Source organism: Triturus cristatus, chromosome 3_2 (genome assembly GCF_964204655.1).
Source record: "Triturus cristatus chromosome 3_2, aTriCri1.1, whole genome shotgun sequence".
In the NCBI taxonomy this organism is placed as follows: Eukaryota; Metazoa; Chordata; class Amphibia; order Caudata; family Salamandridae; genus Triturus; species Triturus cristatus.
This window is the reverse complement of record NC_140584.1, coordinates 19,124,365-19,143,414: the sequence shown is the minus strand read 5'-3', so window position 1 is coordinate 19,143,414 and position 19,050 is coordinate 19,124,365. Positions and strand designations below refer to the sequence as shown.

General features: G+C 45.5%; 1 protein-coding gene across 2 annotated transcripts in view; it reads right to left on the bottom strand.

Moving 5' to 3' along the window:
• Positions 1–19,050, bottom strand: part of LAMB3 (laminin subunit beta 3) — a 318,725-nt gene that overhangs the window by 127,591 nt on the left and 172,084 nt on the right. For both annotated transcript variants that reach the window (XM_085647191.1, XM_085647190.1), the window contains exons 4-8: positions 14,128–14,242; positions 11,682–11,755; positions 9,931–10,113; positions 5,636–5,699; positions 888–1,069 (exon numbers count right to left, since the gene is read on the bottom strand). In XM_085647191.1, coding sequence (XP_085503317.1) covers positions 888–1,069; positions 5,636–5,699; positions 9,931–10,113; positions 11,682–11,755; positions 14,128–14,242 — 618 coding nt within the window. The remainder of the gene's footprint in view (positions 1–887; positions 1,070–5,635; positions 5,700–9,930; positions 10,114–11,681; positions 11,756–14,127; positions 14,243–19,050) is intronic.

Here is a 19,050-nt window from a genome sequence, read left to right as displayed (position 1 = left end):
TCAAGCAGGTGTAAGGTTTTGACGCAGTGGCGTCCTAAAAGTCACGCAGTGAAATCTTGTAGATTTCACTGCGTCACTTTTACGAGGCTTTCCTACGTGGGAACGCCCACCCTGCATACATTATACCTGACGCAGGTATAATGTCACGCAGGGCTTTACAACGTGACGCATCTCCCTAGATGCGTCACGTTGTAAATGGGCCTGAACTTTTACGCCGCCGATGTCACTCAGATCTCAGATACCACATGTCGTCTCCACATGGTTCACCTTGCTCAAGGCCCTAAGGAAAATAATTGACATTTTGACATCCTCTACTTTGGTTCCTGCCTTGATTACTTCCACACTGGACTATGGGAGCTCCTTATTCATGGGACTCTCTAAGTAACTAACTCAGTGACTGTAGATCATGCAGAATGCTGCAGCTAGTTTCATTTTGAATGTATTTAAATACCAATCTATTGCTTTAAAGCTCAGAGACCTTCATCTGTTATCCATCGATAAAAGAATCACTTTAAAGCACCTTTCATGCCATAACCAATAGGGGCCCAAAATACCTTCATGGCCCCCACGTGTCCCTGCACTGCTACAAGACCACTTATGTCCTCTAACCCCTGATTACTGACTACTCAGTTCAAGTAATCCTAACTAGTGGCCACTGCTCCCCCCATGTGGCAGCGAAAGGGTGGAATACCCTCCCTCAACTATTGCATTAGGCCTCCTCAGAACTAACTTTTTAAAAAATGCAAAAAACATTCGTTTTCCAATCCAATCCTCTGTCTCTCAGCACCTTACCCAAAACTCCTGTGCTAGGAGGCCCTAATTTGTGTACCTGTCGCACTGAATGACTCAACAATCATTCAATCATTCATTTCACCTGTTAATCTCACCTGTACGTTGGCGTGTGATGCACCGCCAGGCACGCAGCGATCCGCGTGCCCGTGGCAGAGGCAGCTGCCCTGAACCTGCATCTCTGACACTGCGTAGAACGCGCTGGGGGTGTGGTATTTCCGGGTAGGGAGCCGCGTCAGCTGTGTGAAGTTTACTCTTAGGTTTGTAAACTGCACCAGGCCTGCAGGGAGGGTAGGAAATAAATGCACAATTATTTCAATGGTGATTTATAATGAACTGCAAGTGCAGTTCTGAGACGAAAAAACAGGCGGCTAAGTAACATAGATGGCTACTTTCAAATGTATAAGGAACGCAAGAAAACATACTTTAATGGACGTAGATTTTCAACAGTGAATTGAGCGCTAGTACCCGTTTTAGTTGCTGTAACATTCATAACGAGGGAGTCGCTGACCGGTCAGTATTTCAACGATTGCGTTTTTTAGGTGTGGGATGATACAGAAGCGATGAAACACATCTTGTCTGTCGAGGCAGTCCAGCAGGCCAAGGCGGGATACTAAGGTGCATAGTGAAACTACTGCCGGGCATGTGAGAAATGCATTTTTCTAAACCCGTTTTATACGAATGTATGTCGTTACTACGCATTCCGTTGCAACGCATGCCTTTACCACGCATGCGTTACACCGGAATGATTTTTCTACGCATAACCTTTACCACGATGATTCCTTTACCACGCATAGTTTTACAACGATTTTTGTTGTAAATCTTGGTAAAGGTTATACCCCTCCCCTGTACCCTTACCTGACCCCCCCAGCCCCCAATACTTATTATAATTACCCCTGCCCGTTACCCTCAATCCATATATTTATTTTTTAAATTTATATTCCCCTTACCTCCTCATGTTGTCCCTTTCACCTAAAACGACGTCGATTTCCTCCCCGACCCGACGTTACTTCTTGTTTTTTTGGGGGGGGGCCCCCAACCCCCTTTTTTTCTCACTTTTTTTGGGGGGGGAGGAGACCCCCCCCAAGTCCCCTTTTTTCTTTTTTTTGCCTTTTACTCACGTCTTCGTCGACACTAAAAAAGGACTGAATGAGATGAGGAAGAAGACGTTCCAGTCCTGCTTGCGTTGTAAAGACGTTTACGTGGTAAGTGTACCGTTATAAACATAATGCGTAGAAAAGCCTTTGTGGTAAAGGCTGTCTCCCGTTTTATACCTGTGCATCAAGTACATTTTCTCAGGTTTATGTGGACAAGTTGGTGAAAAGGGAGCAAATCAGATACACAAGGCAATAGATAATATAAATAATAACAAATCAGCACTGGGATAATATGCATAATGAATAATAAATAAAAGAGCAAGAAAAGTCGACAGGGGTTGAAGAAAGGTAAAGTGGATAAGAAGCAGTAGTATACGAGATACAAATTGCCTATTAAAGATAGATTGAATAGATTAGGACCACATAAATGCTCCCCACTGGGACAGATTACAGACACGAGGCGGGCTGTTGTAGAAGTGAATCGGTGGACAAGATTTGAAACAAGCTGTAGGTGCTCAATGACATCCGGCATGAGCTCTGCCAGAGTAGCCTGCCTTGACTTCCCCTAGCGATTGGAGCTTTATTGATTTCCATACTAATTTTGTGAATACGGAATGGCTGGTAGAGGCTGCCCATAGCTGAGTCAACCCTGTCTTGATCAGGGAATCCTTAAGTTCAGAAGCGGCATTTGGCGATGTAGCGTGCGCTACAAAATTCGTTTGATTGATTTCATTGTCTACTTACCTGCATTCATCCGTATTCCGGTGTTTACTACCCCCACCAAGCCCCTACCCTGCCCCACGTCACCATCCGGCAGCACTCCCACCAGGAGCCGCTACTGCTTAAGTTCTGGGGGGGGATGAGTCTCTGTTGCAGCTCCCGCCATACGTGGTAATTAAGAGAGCCGGGAGTAGTCTTCCTCATTTTTTCCCAGCAGATTATGAACTAGGGACTATTTTTGCAGACCATACTTCAGCCCGATCTGTGTTGGCAGGTCCACTTTGACAACCTGAAGATAATTCTGCATGCTTTCTTTTGGGTGCTGTCACGGATTTTAGTGCCCCTGCCTCTTTGAAGTTTGCTGCCACATGTTATTGTTGGTAAAAGTTTGGCTTGCAATATCCGGTGGAGTGGGGCAGCGTTAGCCCCTTCAGTTTGTATTTTAAATTCTCTTGCACAGCCCCAGCATACACTCCGACCCTCCCACTGATTGGGTTGCTTGCTATATAGCTAAGGCTTTAGAGGTTTGGATGGAAAATTCAGTATATGTTACAGGTGACCAGTGGCGGTGCGTCCCTTAGTGCGCTGGGGTGTTGACCCACTAGTCATTTCTGGCCCCTAGTATCATTATCTGTTACCTGGCTTTTAATCCCGGACCGCGTCCAGGGCAGACAGGCTGTCAACTCAATGGCTCTGTCTGAAGGGGGTGGGGCGGGGCAGCCAGCAGGTTGAGTCCCGCGTCGTCATGCTGACTGACATGTCATTTTCAGCAGGGGGTGGTCGAGTCAGGCGCACAGCAGCATAAGTATGCATTCAACAATGAGGAGTGAGGAGTGGGGAAAAGCTGTCTACACTGAAGAGTTCGCGGAGCATGTCCTCATTAAATGATTCTAGCCACCCAGTATGCGCACTTTCTGGAAATCCCAAAATACGCATGTTATTCCGGCGGGATCCAGCCTCCAAATCTTCGTTCTTGTTTTTTACACTCTCTAACAGATTCTCCAATACAATGCACTTACGTGCTGTGGCATTAGATTTATCTTCTACCGCTGACATGTTCTGCAGCGTCTAGGCGCTCGCCCTGTTTATCCAGTGTTGCGGCCATGTTATCAACCCTTGTCGTGAGATTGCCTATTTTGCCGTCAATGGCCTGCAGGCTCCGTTGAATAGCGTGTTATGCGGCATCCATGGTAGAGTCTTTGGCGCGATCCTTTTCTAATTCCGTGTCTGAATGTGCTGGGGTTGTCCTGGGGGTGTTGCACTGGTATCCTGTGGGTCCTATAGCATATCCTTGTGGCGATTTCGCAGTTGCACTGACGGTATTCTGTGGTTTCTGACCCGTTTTGGATGCAAAGCGGCAGTCCTGTTCAGTATCCCGTAATATGGGCAGCTTGAGAGGGGGCAAGATATCGCCAACATGGTTTGCATCCGTTTTTGTGTAGGACAGTGGACTTGGAATACTCTCCCAGTGTTTCGTAGTCTTCGTGACATCCCTGACTTTGAGCGCAGATAACTGGCAGCCCTTGTTTTTTTTTTTACTTTGAGCAATAAGGATAAACACGCATCTACGGCCCCAGAGTTTTCACTTAACTCATGGCACACGGGGAAGCCACTATCGCATGTGTGCCATACCGTGGTGTGTTGCCGCCATTTTCCCACCGTCATCACAGCATTTTGTTTGTGTCGCAGTATGAGCAGTGCACTTGAACTTTTCTCCACAATGCAGGAGTCACCATCGGAGCATCTCGCACCTCTCTTACACCGAAGGTCCCAGTGAGCAGGCAGTCTGTAGGCTGCAGTTCTGTTGTTCGGAGTCACGCATCAGTTCCGTTCGCAATGGGCGCCTCCATCTTGGTAGCATGATGATCCCAGAGCGCGCTGGCTTTCTGCCGAAACAGGCATCAATGACTTACGCTTTGTACTCCGGCATATAACGGCAGCATTCCGATGCACAATTTCATAAGTTTGGCATCATTTTATTTGTCGGCTGCGTTCTTCTATAGCAGATAATGCTTCTGTCCAGCAGAGCTGCACTAATGCACAGCCATCTCGCCGTGCGCCCTCTAGCGCCCCCAACCCTCCATAGTTAATGGCATTCTATCCACACCAATCTGCAGTTTGTCACAGAACTCACAGACCTAGCTACATGGGAGGCATGCTCCCTCAGTATTTTCAAATGTAGGAAGCAATAAAAACTTCAAGCCCGCTTACCATCCTTAGCTCTCCTGCTGGCCAAGCGGACTATCAGACTGCACTGGCAATCCCCCATTTTCCAGCCACCTTCATTGGCAGCATGGCACAGTGAGGTATGGAAATGAGGCTGTGCCAAGAAGGATGCCATCCATTTTGAAGAGTTGAGACACCTGCGTAAATGCTCAATCTCTCCTCAGTGGGCCACCCTACTGGCTCACTTCCAGCAGGAGGTAAGCACAGGTAATCTTCCCCTATGACATCATGTTCTTCATACACCCACTACCCAAGCACAGTATGCCGAATGCCCTACCTCCATAACCTCACCCAAGCTGGCACTGGTTTCTCCCCGAACCCACACTGCCCTTCCCAGTGCTAATTCACCTACGCTAGCTGCAGTACCTGAAAACCTCACATACACACACTTGATCTACTTTGCCTGCCCCCTCATCCATATCCCAACGTCCCTTGCACCCCCAACCAAGGTGATAAGACTTCTCACAGCTACTTTCTTCTGACACATGCCAGGGTTCCCAACGACACCTGGATCACACATAAACATAGCTGTTACCCCATCATATCATTCGGGACCTACCAAAATGACCAGTCAGAACTGGTCCTTCTACCTTATGTTATCTGTTAATGATACTGTTTACTTTATGTATTCTAAAAACAAATACAAATATACATCTTTAAAAAATGGTAATGATTGGGTAGGAGGCAATGATCATGGAGATATGATTTTAAGTGAAAATTTAGTCACAGAATGACTGTAAGTGAATGATTTATGCACAGAACAATGATTATATGTCCCTCTCTTTCTCAATACATGGTCTTACCATTAATCCTTTGGCTCTGCAATGTAGTCATGCCAGAAACGGACTCAACTGAGCTGAATCGAACCTAGGAGACAAGCATATAATATGTTAGGTTCTACATTCACTTAATGTTTTCATCCATTAAAGTATGTGCTACCACCTTCTCTCTCAATCTCAGGGCAGAGCTGTTGGTCATTGTTGATCAAATGGTCTGCATTGGATGGTAGCTTTGTGGATGGCCTTATGTGAAGGGAAGGTAGTTGGAACACACACCGAACCGGTATATCATAGGAAGTCATAGAAGGGGACACCACGGCCTTAGCACACAACATTCATAGAAGAGATATTTTATTCGCTCTATGCAAGTCTGATATTCTGTGTATTCAGCACTGGAGCCCTCTCTTTAGGCAACTCCTATTACTTTTCCTTTATGTGGTTTATTTCTTATATCTGATCGCTTTGCATACATTTTAATAAAGATTCGTGGATAAAACGTCGCTGGTGACGTGTACGTAACTCGCGGGTCACAGCTTCAGTTCCCACCCACGGTCCACCCTTCAGTATGCCCTTCCAAGCTTAGTGAAATGAACAAAACATCAGACTCAGCCACAGTAAAAACACACAAAGGGGGATATTCATAAGGAAGTGGCAGAGAGAGGCGTTAGCCTTCTTGGCTTAACGCCTCTCCGTCACTTCGGAAACACATGGCTGCACCTTATTCACAAGGAGATGGTGCAGCCTTGCGTTTCCCCCTGCGATGGCGCTAAGTTTAACAACTTAGCGTCAATGCAGGCCCCCTTGCACCAGAGTGCAAGGGTGTCTGTGTGCAGGGTAGGATTGTGTGTGTAGGAAAGTGTCCCTTCCTGCACATAAACAATCCTAAATGTAATTCTCTCACTTTCATGCGTGCTGCTTTATGCAGCACACATGAAAGTGACAGAATTGCATTTTCAAAAAAGGTTTGTTTATGTACAGAAAGGGACACCTTCCTGTACATACACAAACCAAGGCAATTTGCTTTTTCCATGTGTGCTGCACATGCTGCACACATGGAAAAAGCAACAAGCATTGGCATAGCCAATAGGTCTCGCCTTTCGGGCCTTAGAAGTGTTTAACCATGCAACAGTTATTGTTGTTGCACCAAGGGTATTGTGCTACATAACTAAATACTTATAAGGTCCCAAAAGTGAGACCTATTGGCTATGCCAATGCTTGTTATGTTTGTTAATTGGGTTTCAGTTTCTGCACCAGCCCACCCTCCTCTGATTATTCCTGCTACTGCAACTTTCAGTTGAGTGTTTCTATAGGGCCTACATGCTGCTGAATTGCATTGTAAATGTGCTCTACGGAGGAATGCAATTTATGCTAAGCAGCATGCAACTTAATATACATAGAAATGCACAATACCCACTAGTACTGATATAGATGAAATCCGTAAATAAAACTCTCTGATTAAACGTTGTGCCAATGTAAGCTTTTTTTTAGTCTACAGAAGTGGTCAGGGAAAGTGCTTACCTGGGCAAGAAGGTCATTAAAGCACACGTATATGCGTCTAATATAAACTTACTTTCATTGATCAGGTTACAGAACAGCAGTGTAAAATGCTTGCAAACAAATAAACATACGTACAAAACGTTGTCATCTACAACGTCAAAAGCTCTAAGTTTCAGAAATACGAGACCGATTGCATAGCAAATGCTTGTTGTTTTAAAGTTGTTATAATGTTTTTAAGTGACATTGCAACATAGTGGCTGCCTGAGATTTGAGTGGTGATATATTCTTGTCTCTTTCATGGGTAACAAAATGCACGGTTTAAGGTTGGGTAGGGGCCTAAAATGATAAACATGTTTTGGGGATTGGGGTGGTTAGGAGTATTGTGTGGTATGGGTATTTTGGAGGTTTTATGGCTGAATATGGTGATAGGGTGGAAAGGGTATTTTAGGGTTTTGGGGTGCGTAAGGGCAAGTGACGGCTCCTCTGCTAAGGCGGAGGAGCATTGCCTCACTGCTTTTCAACAGTGTAAAGAAAAATACAATGTTAATAACTGAATGTTATTATCATTTAATTTTTTCCTGTTTGTGGACGCGGCAGCTTTGCCTGGCAGTGTGGGGCTGCTCTGCTGGCAGAGCAGGGGAGAGGAGGAATGTTTTTCACTCCCTAAGTGAGCATGAATGTTTGACCTGCCCTCTCAAGCCAGCCAAACATTCATGCGCACTTTCCTTGTTCTGAACACAGGATGCCTTACAGCCTGTGTAGAGAACATGCCCAGGTCCCCATTCCCTGGCTGAGCGCCGAATCTTAGCGCTCAGACCAATCACAAACACTTCATTGCAGTGTTGTGATTGGTCAGGGGGGCCTGGGTGCTTACCAATCATAACGCTGCAATGCCACATTGTGTTTGGCTCAGCAAAGCCTCAGTCTGGGTGCTTCCTGTTGTTCCAGCCGGCACTATGAGGAGGACCCAGCAAAGAAGATGTGGCGAGGAGGTAAGTTAAATTGTATTTTTTGTTACTCCTCTTGTCTCAAGTTTGATTATGACCTGACTCTAGGTGCATCTCGAGCACCAGATACGGTGAGATTGTCAGTCATATTGACAGGGTTGCTGGGTGTGATGGCTTTGAAGAACTGCAGGTTGTGATGAGTACTGTGTGGGCTATCATGAGGAGCCAGCGGAATTTACAACATGGGGAGGGTATTCAAGTAATATTTCTTTGGAGCCTTTCCCAGGTCTGCTGCAATATAAAGGATGTCATTAAGGACGGGCCAGTGTGGATATTGGCAGTCCATGAAGTAAAGTGCTGCACCCAGCTATATGAAACCACTTTCTAGGAAAAATAGTGTCACTTTCTTTTGTAGACAGAGCTAATAAGAGGCAGCATTGATTTTCTTGGCGATGTGTTCCTGGAGAGTGTGGTTGGTGTGATTGATGAATGAGAGTGACTTGATATTGGGTGAAATTTGGGTTCAAATGTGTCCAGGTTCATGTCATTGATCCAGATTTGTACACTGCAGGTGGAATGTAACCACTGCCTATTTCTACAATAAATCCTTCCAAATAAGAATCACCAGATACCTGGTAGAAAATATTATATTCTCAGAAGGCATCACAGTTCCAAACAGTTAGAAAAGCTCAGACAAGAAATCCCCAAATTCCCAAAATTACACAAATAGATCAGAACCTACATTACATCTCAATTCAATGTACGAAGTGTACCCCTAACATTTTTGCTAAGATGACCCATGCTTCATACCCTTTCCTCATTCCCCACCTTAGTAAAGAGTAGGCTTCTGAGTTCACAAATGAATGTGAGAAAGCCTGGTTGTTCATACCCCCAATAGCTGAGCATGAACCCCAGCATATACTTTGAACCCCTGTTACTCCCTCGCATCCTCAAAGAGAATGCGCTCCGCTGATCTTAACACAAGCATCAAAAAATGTCATATTGGATAACCAGCTCTTATTCATTTAAAAGAACAGAGTTGGTCTTTTTAACATATGAGCATGAGTATTAACCCCTGCATATGCGTAATGGGCAGTAGGTGTATATACTTTCCGAAAAGACTCCTAAACGTTACTTGTTTACATCACAAAGGGACCTGAACATCACACTAGTAATGTGCTACAGAATTAACACTTGATATAAGCATACAGAGACCAGACAAATGAAAAGGTATGCTTTTAAAATGCAGTAATGATGATGACTTTTATTATTATTGTTGTTACCATTAATTATTATTATTATTAATAATAATAATAATAATAATATTACGTATACTTTTACACATTCCTCTCTGTTACATTACGTAAAGCTCCTTTATCTATGGTACGTATATATTTTCAGGTGTAGTACACTGATGTACAAAAGGGCTTCGTTCAGATTTCAAAAAACACAAAAAAATTATGCTTTTTTTGTAAGTTATTACTGTTAAAAATGTATCAAACAGGCATCTGCCCAACTGTGCCAAAAGTCACTGCTACACCAAGTAAAATGCAATCATACACCGAACTTTAAGCCCTGACAAAAATTAGGTTCTACTTTTAACCTCCCATATCATATAGACACACCTGATCTTCATGGACCCAAGATACAAACTAGACAGGAATTCAGAGAGAAGCAAATTCAGGCTTCAAGAGTTGATACCTTCTTTCAGGTAATGGTTCAGCAATCAGTAAATGACTGAACGTGTAATGCCGCACGCTGCGACCACTGAGACACTCATGGGAACCCTAACCATAGTCTGGTTCTTTCTGGATGCTAACAGCTGTTTAACGCTTTCAAATGAACTGTGCAATGTTGAGGTGAGATATATCATACCATTCCACCGTTTGATGGATCAGCTTGAAATTCCTGGCAGCGCACGTCCTCTAAGTTCTGGGGGCGACCACGATTCACATGCGGGAAGGAGGCTGCACAGTCATGTGCAAGGTACTGGTAGACCTGCCATGTGCTACCAAAGTCGCTTGATCGCTCAATTAACATGCTGGCAGGTAGTGGGCCCTGGAAGAGGAAAGAAAGTGAAGAATTAGGAATATTTTACAGCGCACAACAGGGAAAAAGTTATTGAAACAACTACCATAATCTTTCACATATATTTTGGAATAATGTTGTTTTGCACTCTGGAGTTGACCCTAATGGTTTGGCTCTCGTTCAGGTAGCTCCAACCTAAAAAATGGTCTTTTGCATGTGATCTTTGGGTCCTGTCCTTCTCCACTGTAATAATTATTCTATCAGTCAATATAAATTGAAAACTGTTCTTCAACTCATAGCACCCTTGTTTCTCAGTACAAAAGTCCACTCAACTCAACCTAAACACAATTTCATTAGCAGAGATAACTGTGAAACTCACAAGAACAGAGATGTACGTGCCTTTTGGTGTGGTATAAAGAAAGCAAAGGTATTCAGAAATCTCTTCTATCTTGGGTTTGTTTGTAAATGTTCATGCTACAACCATGTCCTAGTCCTATTAGTGTATTCCAATTTAATATGGAAAACAACTCAACAGTACTTTGCGTCTATTTAAGAGTGTACTGTTAACATGTTTAAAATAAATGTTGACATTATACTAAAAAAATAACGATTTTATTACATAATTTTAACTTTCATCGATAAGTTTTATACCTTCTAATTTAACAATTCCAACTTTTAAGCATAATTAAATAATGGTAATGTGGTTTTAAAAAAAGAATACGAATCTCAACATTTTAAAACTCATAGTATTGGCCATACCTTGCTATTATTTAATATAAACTGTACTTTTAATAACAATTTCAACATTCATTAAACGTATGTGTGTATGTTTTCAAAATGAAGAAACTAGATTTGTATTTTAGAAGGTGTAAACACCTTTTACAAACAATAATGTTTGCCTTCCATTCAATTTATATATTTTTTTTTAACAATTCAAGCGTTTGAAAAATCCTAAACAGCTTTGTAAATTTTAAAAACTATTATTCTGACAATCTTTTGGACTCCCATCATCTTTTACAATTTTTAAGGTAACAACTTTAACCTTGTTAAAATTATTATTAACAAGCATGTTTTTAAAATAAATATATCTAATGCTTGCAAAAGTACTGATAATATGTTTAATTGACCATTTCGGCATTTTTTATTTTCAGCTTTTTGCTACGTTCCCAAATTCCTCTTAGTATATCAAACATCATAAACAGCAATGTAAGACTATAAGAAGCTGTACCCCTTGACTCTCAGTGCATAATCATTGCCATCAATATTACAACTCCTCAGTGGTTGGTGCACTGACCAAGAGTTACCAGTGAATCAAGCATTCCAGAACTTTTGGTTCATTATATCTACAGTCTTCAGTCAGCTCATCTGCTTTGTTCTCTCTTACGTCATCCATTTGTCTTGAACTATACCCAACCTTTCTTCATCTTCACCCACAATATATTGACTTAGCATGTTGAAAGGCATCATCTAAAGCTATAAGGCAGGGGTTATGTTTTTTTATGTCTGCTTCTTGAACACCATGCCCTATAGGAAATGAGAAAGAAAATTCTAGTCTACTATTTTAAAACAGAAGTGCTGTATCCAAGCATGGAACCTACCCTAAAGTCAAGCATGACCTCGCTTAGCTGGAGTTTTCCTTCAAGATCCAGTTGTATAGAAACCTGATCCACATCTAGAAAAGAGAAGAGAAGTGTTAGGAAAATCAATATCTCTGCCCCAGCAAGACTGACAATAATCTATCATCATTGCTGTTGTACACGAATCTAAAAGAGGAAGCTTGGATAAGCTCTAGGTGTAAATATACATGGGATCAAGTCAACTAGGAGTGTTAAAAAGAATAAAATGTTAGTTCACAGTTTTTTATTAAATGTTTACAAAATTACTCTTTTAATGCAAAATATGTTTTTTGACATTATCTTGTCTGATTATTGTCACACAGGGGCATACTTCAAGTAAAAAAGTAATCTGCGATACCGGTAGGACACTTGTGTATCTCTGCAACACATTTTCTGCGCAAATCAGTCTCCCACGGGAGAAAATTACATGAAATCGCATAAAGCAAATTAGTGACAATGTTCACGTTAGGCAAAATTCAGAAATTTTGCAGATTTCACCCGTGTAATTGAAATTTCGTCCACTGCTATACAAAACCAGGTCTTGTGGCATTCAGGAGAAATAATCCAAATATAAGTGGGTAACTTTTGCTCCATTGTTACAATGCTGATTAGAAGCCCATTCTATAATCACTGGCAACATGGCGCCAAAATACACTCTTGTGTGTAGTGTTGCTGAGAATCTTAAATACCCATAAACCAAGAGGCTCCTCAACAATGAGTGTAAGTGAACACCCCGAAACCGGAACACTGCATACCATTACAACACGGTCGTTAAAACGACTGCGTTGTTACAATGCATGCTATTACTCCGCAAATCGGAACAACAACTTGCTCTAGGGGTCAGAAGGTGTTGGATTTAAAATCAAACACCTTCCCTACTGTTGCACAGACTGGAGTTGGAATAGTAAATTATACTTTTCCAACATCTAGCGCCCTCCCTAGAGGAAGTCATGTTTTGACTTGCGGAGTAATGGCATGAGTTGTTACAACGTGGTGGTTGTAATGACCGCGTTGTAATGGCATGCGTAAAAAAAGCATGTGGGGTAACGAGTCATATTCGCAGCTCAGTGCTGCTGATCATTAGGGGGCCACAATTAAAGGTTAGGAGGGCCACATGCGGCCCCAGGCCGTACTTTTGAGTCTCCATGGTCTTCACCAAAGAAAGGGTGAGAAAACATTGACACAGCTGCATGTACAATAACTTTAATCAATATGCTAGTGAGGTACATGTGGGTGTCCAGGCACACATAGCTATCATCTAACAGCAGCAACAGCACTTTCAGTCAGATGCATTAGGATCACTAGAGCAAACTCCTATTCAGTGATGGTTCAGGACATATATCCTCAACTAGCTCAAACGTGCGAGCTCTTGATCCCCCTTACCCCACCACTCCATTTCAAGACTACATCCAAGTCTTGGTGCTCTTCCCTCTTCACTAATACAACTCATTACTATTATGTATGCATGATAGGAAGACCAGCCTTTTCTTCCAGCAAGCGTGTAACTTGGATCATATCACACCCACAGCACGTTCTCCAAAACCAGTTCTCAAGTCAAATTCAGATACTAGGCTACTTGCATAAAACACTAACAGGAAACACATTTTCATACCTTTCTACCATATTAACAACACATGCAGCAACCAACCAGTCATAACCATGTTTGCCATTACACTATCCATCTCAAAACACAAACCTACTCCCTCCAGTGTGAGCTCCTACGAAAAAGATCTTCTCTGTCTTCTGGATTTATTCCCAGTCTACACAGGAGGCACGTGTAACCATCTAATATTCACCTGCACAAACCAGCCTTTGTGCCCACACTAATGCTCCTTGGTACCTTTGTTGCCTAGCCTACACCCCCTTTCTAATCTCAAATATTTATGCAAGTACACATCAAAATTCACCAAGACCTGGCGACCTTACGTTTGTCCCATTTCTGTTGTGTTATAGCCATTAAGTGCAAGTGCAGAACAGTGGTGGCACTCAAGTTGCACATAGCAAATAAATGGTGGTCAGCACGTGAGTAGACAAAAGTGATTAGCGATGTAGAACGAAATGTTGAGAGTCTGATCTGAATGACAGTTTGAGCAGAAGTACATTGAACCAGCCGGCAAGAGGGAATGACTGGTGGAAGGATGTCTTTGGCTAGGCGTGCAAAAAAACAACGATTTTAAGGAATCTCCCTGCATTATGACTACACAAACACATAAGTCCACAGCCCTTCAATTGTAAGCTTGTGTCAACAACAATGAACATTTTTTGTTTTCAGGAGTTTGTGAAGCCCTCTGAAGATGACACTATTAATCCTCAGCATGGTTTCCAACTTATTAATTAGGAAAATCTGTAATTTAATATCTGGTTCTCAATAGCAGTGTTGTTTTCCATTCCTTGTCTGCTCTCCTTTGCATAGTAACGCGCCACTTACCATTCTGAGACTGCCACCAGCGCAGTGGTCCAATGGTAGAAAGGACATTTGCCACCTCATGACTCGTCTCGGTGTAGGGCTGCCTCGAATCACACTTGCAGCACTTCATTTGCCACTAGGAAAAAATTGAGGGAAACTTAGCACATACCGGTTTTGCTTCAGAAGGTTACATACATGGTTCTACTTTTTATGGTGCCAGTTTAAGAAACTATATGTTCTTTCTCAAAAAGTGTGAAGGCCACATTTAGAAAGAAAAGGAGTGAATCTAAACCCTTAGCTGTACTCCTAAGAACTGGTGCAGACTTACTACTTTTGGAGATTGTCAATCATTCCTAGCAGCTGGGTTGGTTTAAACTCAATGTAGACAAAAACAATAACTGTGGGGTATCCGTGAAATGTTATGCCAAGCCATATTTCAATGCAAAACAATGCCCCCTAGGCATATGAATGCAACCATGCTACCAGCCATGTAGTTATTTATTGCAAACCATAATCAGGAAAATGTTTCTTTATAAGAACATCGTATAATGGCGCAGTGGGTGAGAGTGAAAAACGTGATTGGTGCTCTCTCATCGGTGATACAAATACTTGACAACAGTGAACAAAAGTGCGTATCTAAAAACAAGATTAGCACGGCCCATTCTTGGCTACACGACAATATAGAGAAGGGTCTACGATTTCAGTAAATTTTTCGATCCCTAAGGAGCTAACTGGACCATCATCAGGTCTGTAGATATAACCGAGCTTGAGAATCATGAGTAGAAATGGACCTTGCAAAAGACTCAAGTTTTACTGCAAAATTAGCTGTCCCTAGGGCATGATACCTGAGGATAATGGTCCAAACCTGCGGGAGGAGAGTGTGGGGAGACAAAGGGAGGTGTCCCCAAGCCAAGAGAAACGATGCTTCACTGCCTGGGGTGTAGCGTGAGCTCTCCATGCAAAAGCGGTCCCAAATCGGGAGAGAATACAAGAAACTCAGGCATGGCGTGATGAAAGTAGCGTCCCGATGGGGAAGTGACCAGTGTCACCGCAAATGTCCACTGTGCATGGAGTGCAAATTAATAAAACTCCAGTGAGTCCGTCCTGCTGATACATGCAATTTATAGTTCGTAATGCCACAGTGGGCTGATGCTCAGTTTTTCAAAAAACGTGCTGTATCTTTTCTCCTTCATGACGGAACTTGCATGTATCAGCAGGATGGACTCACTGGAGTTTTATTAATTTGCAACTTCAAGTACCATGAGGCCACAGGAGTGGCCACTCCCACAGGGGAGGTGTTTGTGAAATAAATTGTTGCTTTTTTCCGGTCCTGCTATGCGTGTTAAGTGCCAATGATTAAGGGTTAAAAGGACCCGAAACGCGTCTGCCAGTAATCCTGTGATGACGGTTTTGTCAGGAACTGTTTGCAGCCTTCGTGATTAAAGAATGGAAAAACAACCTACCTGTGGGGCTCTTCCATAAGGGGTACCTTGTTTGATGGATATCTATATATATATATATATATATGACCTTAATGCCCGTAACTGCTCGTTCTCTTTGTCAGACTCAGTGAAATCACTTCGTTTCACTATTGACAACAAACCAAGGGGCATATTATCAAAGACGACGTTAAAATTATCGCCGGTTTAGGGGCAGAAAAATGCCGCTAAAGCGACAATAATGGGCTTGATAATATGCCCTGGAGAATTCCAATAGAAGCCCAGGTTCGCACCAGAACATGGACTTCTATTGGAATTCTCAAGGGCAATATTATCAAGCACATTATCGCCGCTTTAGCGGCCGTTTTCTGCCGCTATACCGGCGATAATTTTATGTTTAAAACGTTTTTATTGAGACAAAACAAACCATGGGGGAGGGGGACAGGAGGCAGGATACGTGGAATACAGTCAAAGAAGAAGGGATGCATCTCCAGAGGGTTGGCAATAGGTGAAGCGTTGGCTCAGAGGGAAGAACACAGTAAATGAACGCTAGAATTACAAGCTGTGGAATCCCACGCGCGTATCCGACACCCAAAAGCAGAGCAATAAAACCCCCCCCAATCAACCCCTCAACAGAACACAGTCCCCCCCCTCCCATCCCCCATCCTCCCAGTACAAAAACAACAACACTCCCCCCTCCCCCCGTCCTATGGTCCCGCAGCAAAGTAGCCCTAACCAGGAAGCCCCGCACAGCCCCCCCCCCCCCCGCCGGGGGTCCCCATCTCACATGTAAGCTAGTCCGCCGGGGTCACCGGCGGCCGCAGCCTGAGAAGCCTAAGATACCTCGGGCAGGTGAGCTCCCGGAATTCAGTGGACAGCAGCGCTAGAAAGGGTTGCCATAGCTCCTCAAATTGGTCTATCTCCCCCGCAACCGTAAGCGACAGCTTCTCCATCCCCAGCACATGCCAGAGTCTGTGCAACCAACCGGTGATGGAGGGGGCGGTGGATGTGCGCCAGTGGATCAGAATGTTCTGAACCGCAGACCCCAGCGCTATCGCAATCTGCCTACCCCTGCGGGACTTCAGTGGGTACATTAGGTCATTGGGGAGGCCCAGCAGGACATACGCCGGGAGGCGCGGCAGCTCTATGCCAAAGTGCTCATCCACCTCGTCCAGAACTTCCTTCCAGTAGGCGGTCAGCACTGGGCAATCCCATAGGATGTGTGTAAGGGTACCTTCCTGCCCGCAGCTCCGCCAGCACCCCTTGTCAGTGTGTCTATGCATTTCATACAGTCTCTCCGGGGTATAGTACCAGTATGTGGACACTTTAGTGAAGGTTTCCGTAAGGCCCGTGTGGTATGCAGAGTGCCGCGCCCGATACGCAATTTTGTCCCATTCCTTGTGGCTGAGTGTCCTACCCAATTCCCTGTGCCAACGCTCCCTCCCCGGATTGTAGTAGTGAAACGGCGGGGGTTGTAGGTGTTTGTACAGATCAGTGATCAGTTTAGCGTCGGAGGTCCGAGTAGCCAACCACCGCTCATACGGTGTAATTGGACGGGCAGCGGCGGCACGCACCTGAGGCTGGAGGGCCCAATGCCGAACTTGCATGTAGCGCAATCTGTCCAGCTCCGTCAGGCCGAACTCCTGGCGGAGTTGCTGAAAAGGAACCACTCCTTCCGGGCCATAGATCTGGAAGAGTGCCCTGCAGCCCGCCTGCACCCAGTGGGAGAAAACCCCCGGCTCCATCCCAGGGGAGAAGTCCGGGTTGCCCGCAATGGGCGTGAGCGGCGAAGGGAAGGTGGTAAGGCCCCGGGCCTCACAGACCGCGTCCCACACACGCAGGGGGACCCGCGTAACAAAGGAAGCGTAAAGATTAGCGGGGCGGTGCGCGCGGCGCAGGAATGGAACCTCTTGTAAGGTGCGGCCCGCCACTGCCTGGTCTTGGAAAAGCCAATGTTTGTCGGACTCCCACCTGCTCCACTCCACCAGATAGCGGAGCTGTGCCGCCTGAAAGTACTTACGGAGGTCCGGAATGCCGAGACCCCCCGCTTCCGGAGCAAGCGTGGAGAGGACCCTCTTCATGCGTGGCCTGCGGCCCTGCCAGACAAAGCGGGAGATGTCAGCCTGCATTTGTCGTATCCAGCCCACCGGGGGTTGGAGTGGAAGGGCCCGGAAAAGATATAGTATCTGGGGCAGCACCGTCATTTTGACCGCCGCGATTCGCCCCAGCCAGGACAGCAGGCCCTTGTTCCAGCGGCCAAGCTCGTCCTTGATCTTCCTGCTGAGGGAGGCATAATTGGCCGTAACCATCTCCGACAGTGTAGGCGCCAGCAGAATCCCCAGATACGGCACCGTGGACGAGGACCACTGCATGGGGAAGAGCCGTTGAAGATCCCTCCTGGTTTCCGCAGCCAGGGACACGTCCAGTGCCATCGACTTGCTCATATTCATTTTGAAGCCGGCCACCCCCGCGAAGGCGTCCAACTCTCGGAGGCAAGTAGGCAGCGACCTCCTAGGGTCGTCCAAAGTCAGCAGGACATCGTCCGCATAGAGACTGACGGTGTGGACGTACTGGCCCATCCGGACCCCGACAGCATCCGGATTGTCACGAATCCTCTGAGCAAACGGCTCCATGTAGAGGGCAAACAGGAGCGGCGAGAGAGGGCAGCCCTGCCGCGTGCCGCGCTCGATGGCAAAGCTACCAGAGCTACACCCGTTTACCCGCACCGACGCTGAAGGATGCTTATAGCAATTAAATACCATGGTGCGGAACTTATCGCCGATTCCCAGTTTCTTAAGGACCCGCTCAAGATACGGCCAGTGAACTCTGTCGAAGGCCTTCTCTGCATCAACGGACAACAACATCCGCTCCCCCGAGATCCTTGAGGCCTTCTCCAGAACATGTGTCACCCTCTTGGTGTTGTCAACCGTCTGTCTACCGGGCACAAAACCAGCCTGGTCCGCCTCCACCAGGTCGGGGAGGTGTGGACCCAGCCTGGCTGCGAGAATCCCCGTGTACAACTTGAGGTCGACATTTAGGAGAGAGATGGGCCGGTATGAGCCGCAAAGGGCCCGGTCCTTCCCAGGCTTCGGGATTACCGCGACCGTCGCCCTCAGGAGATCCGGAGGGATGGCTCCCGGTGCGGAGAAAGAGTTAAACAGCCGCGTAAGGACAGGGGCCACGGCCGTGCAAAAAGTCTTGTAGAATAGCGACGTGAACCCGTCCGGGCCCGGGGCCTTGCCATGTTTCAGCCGCGCAATAGCTGAAATCACTTCCTCCACATGGATGTCCCGCTCCAGGTGGTCAGCCTGAGCCGGGTCCAGTACCGGGAGGGTCACCGACTCCAAATAGCTATCGGTCTCCCGTGGCGGGGAGGGCTCCTCAGCATACAGCGCCTCGTAGAAGCCGCGGAAAGACTCCGCTACTTCCGCGTCCCCGGAGACAACCCCCCCGTCCGCGCCCACCAATTCTTTCACGACGCTGCGCTGTTGCGCGACCCGGAGCC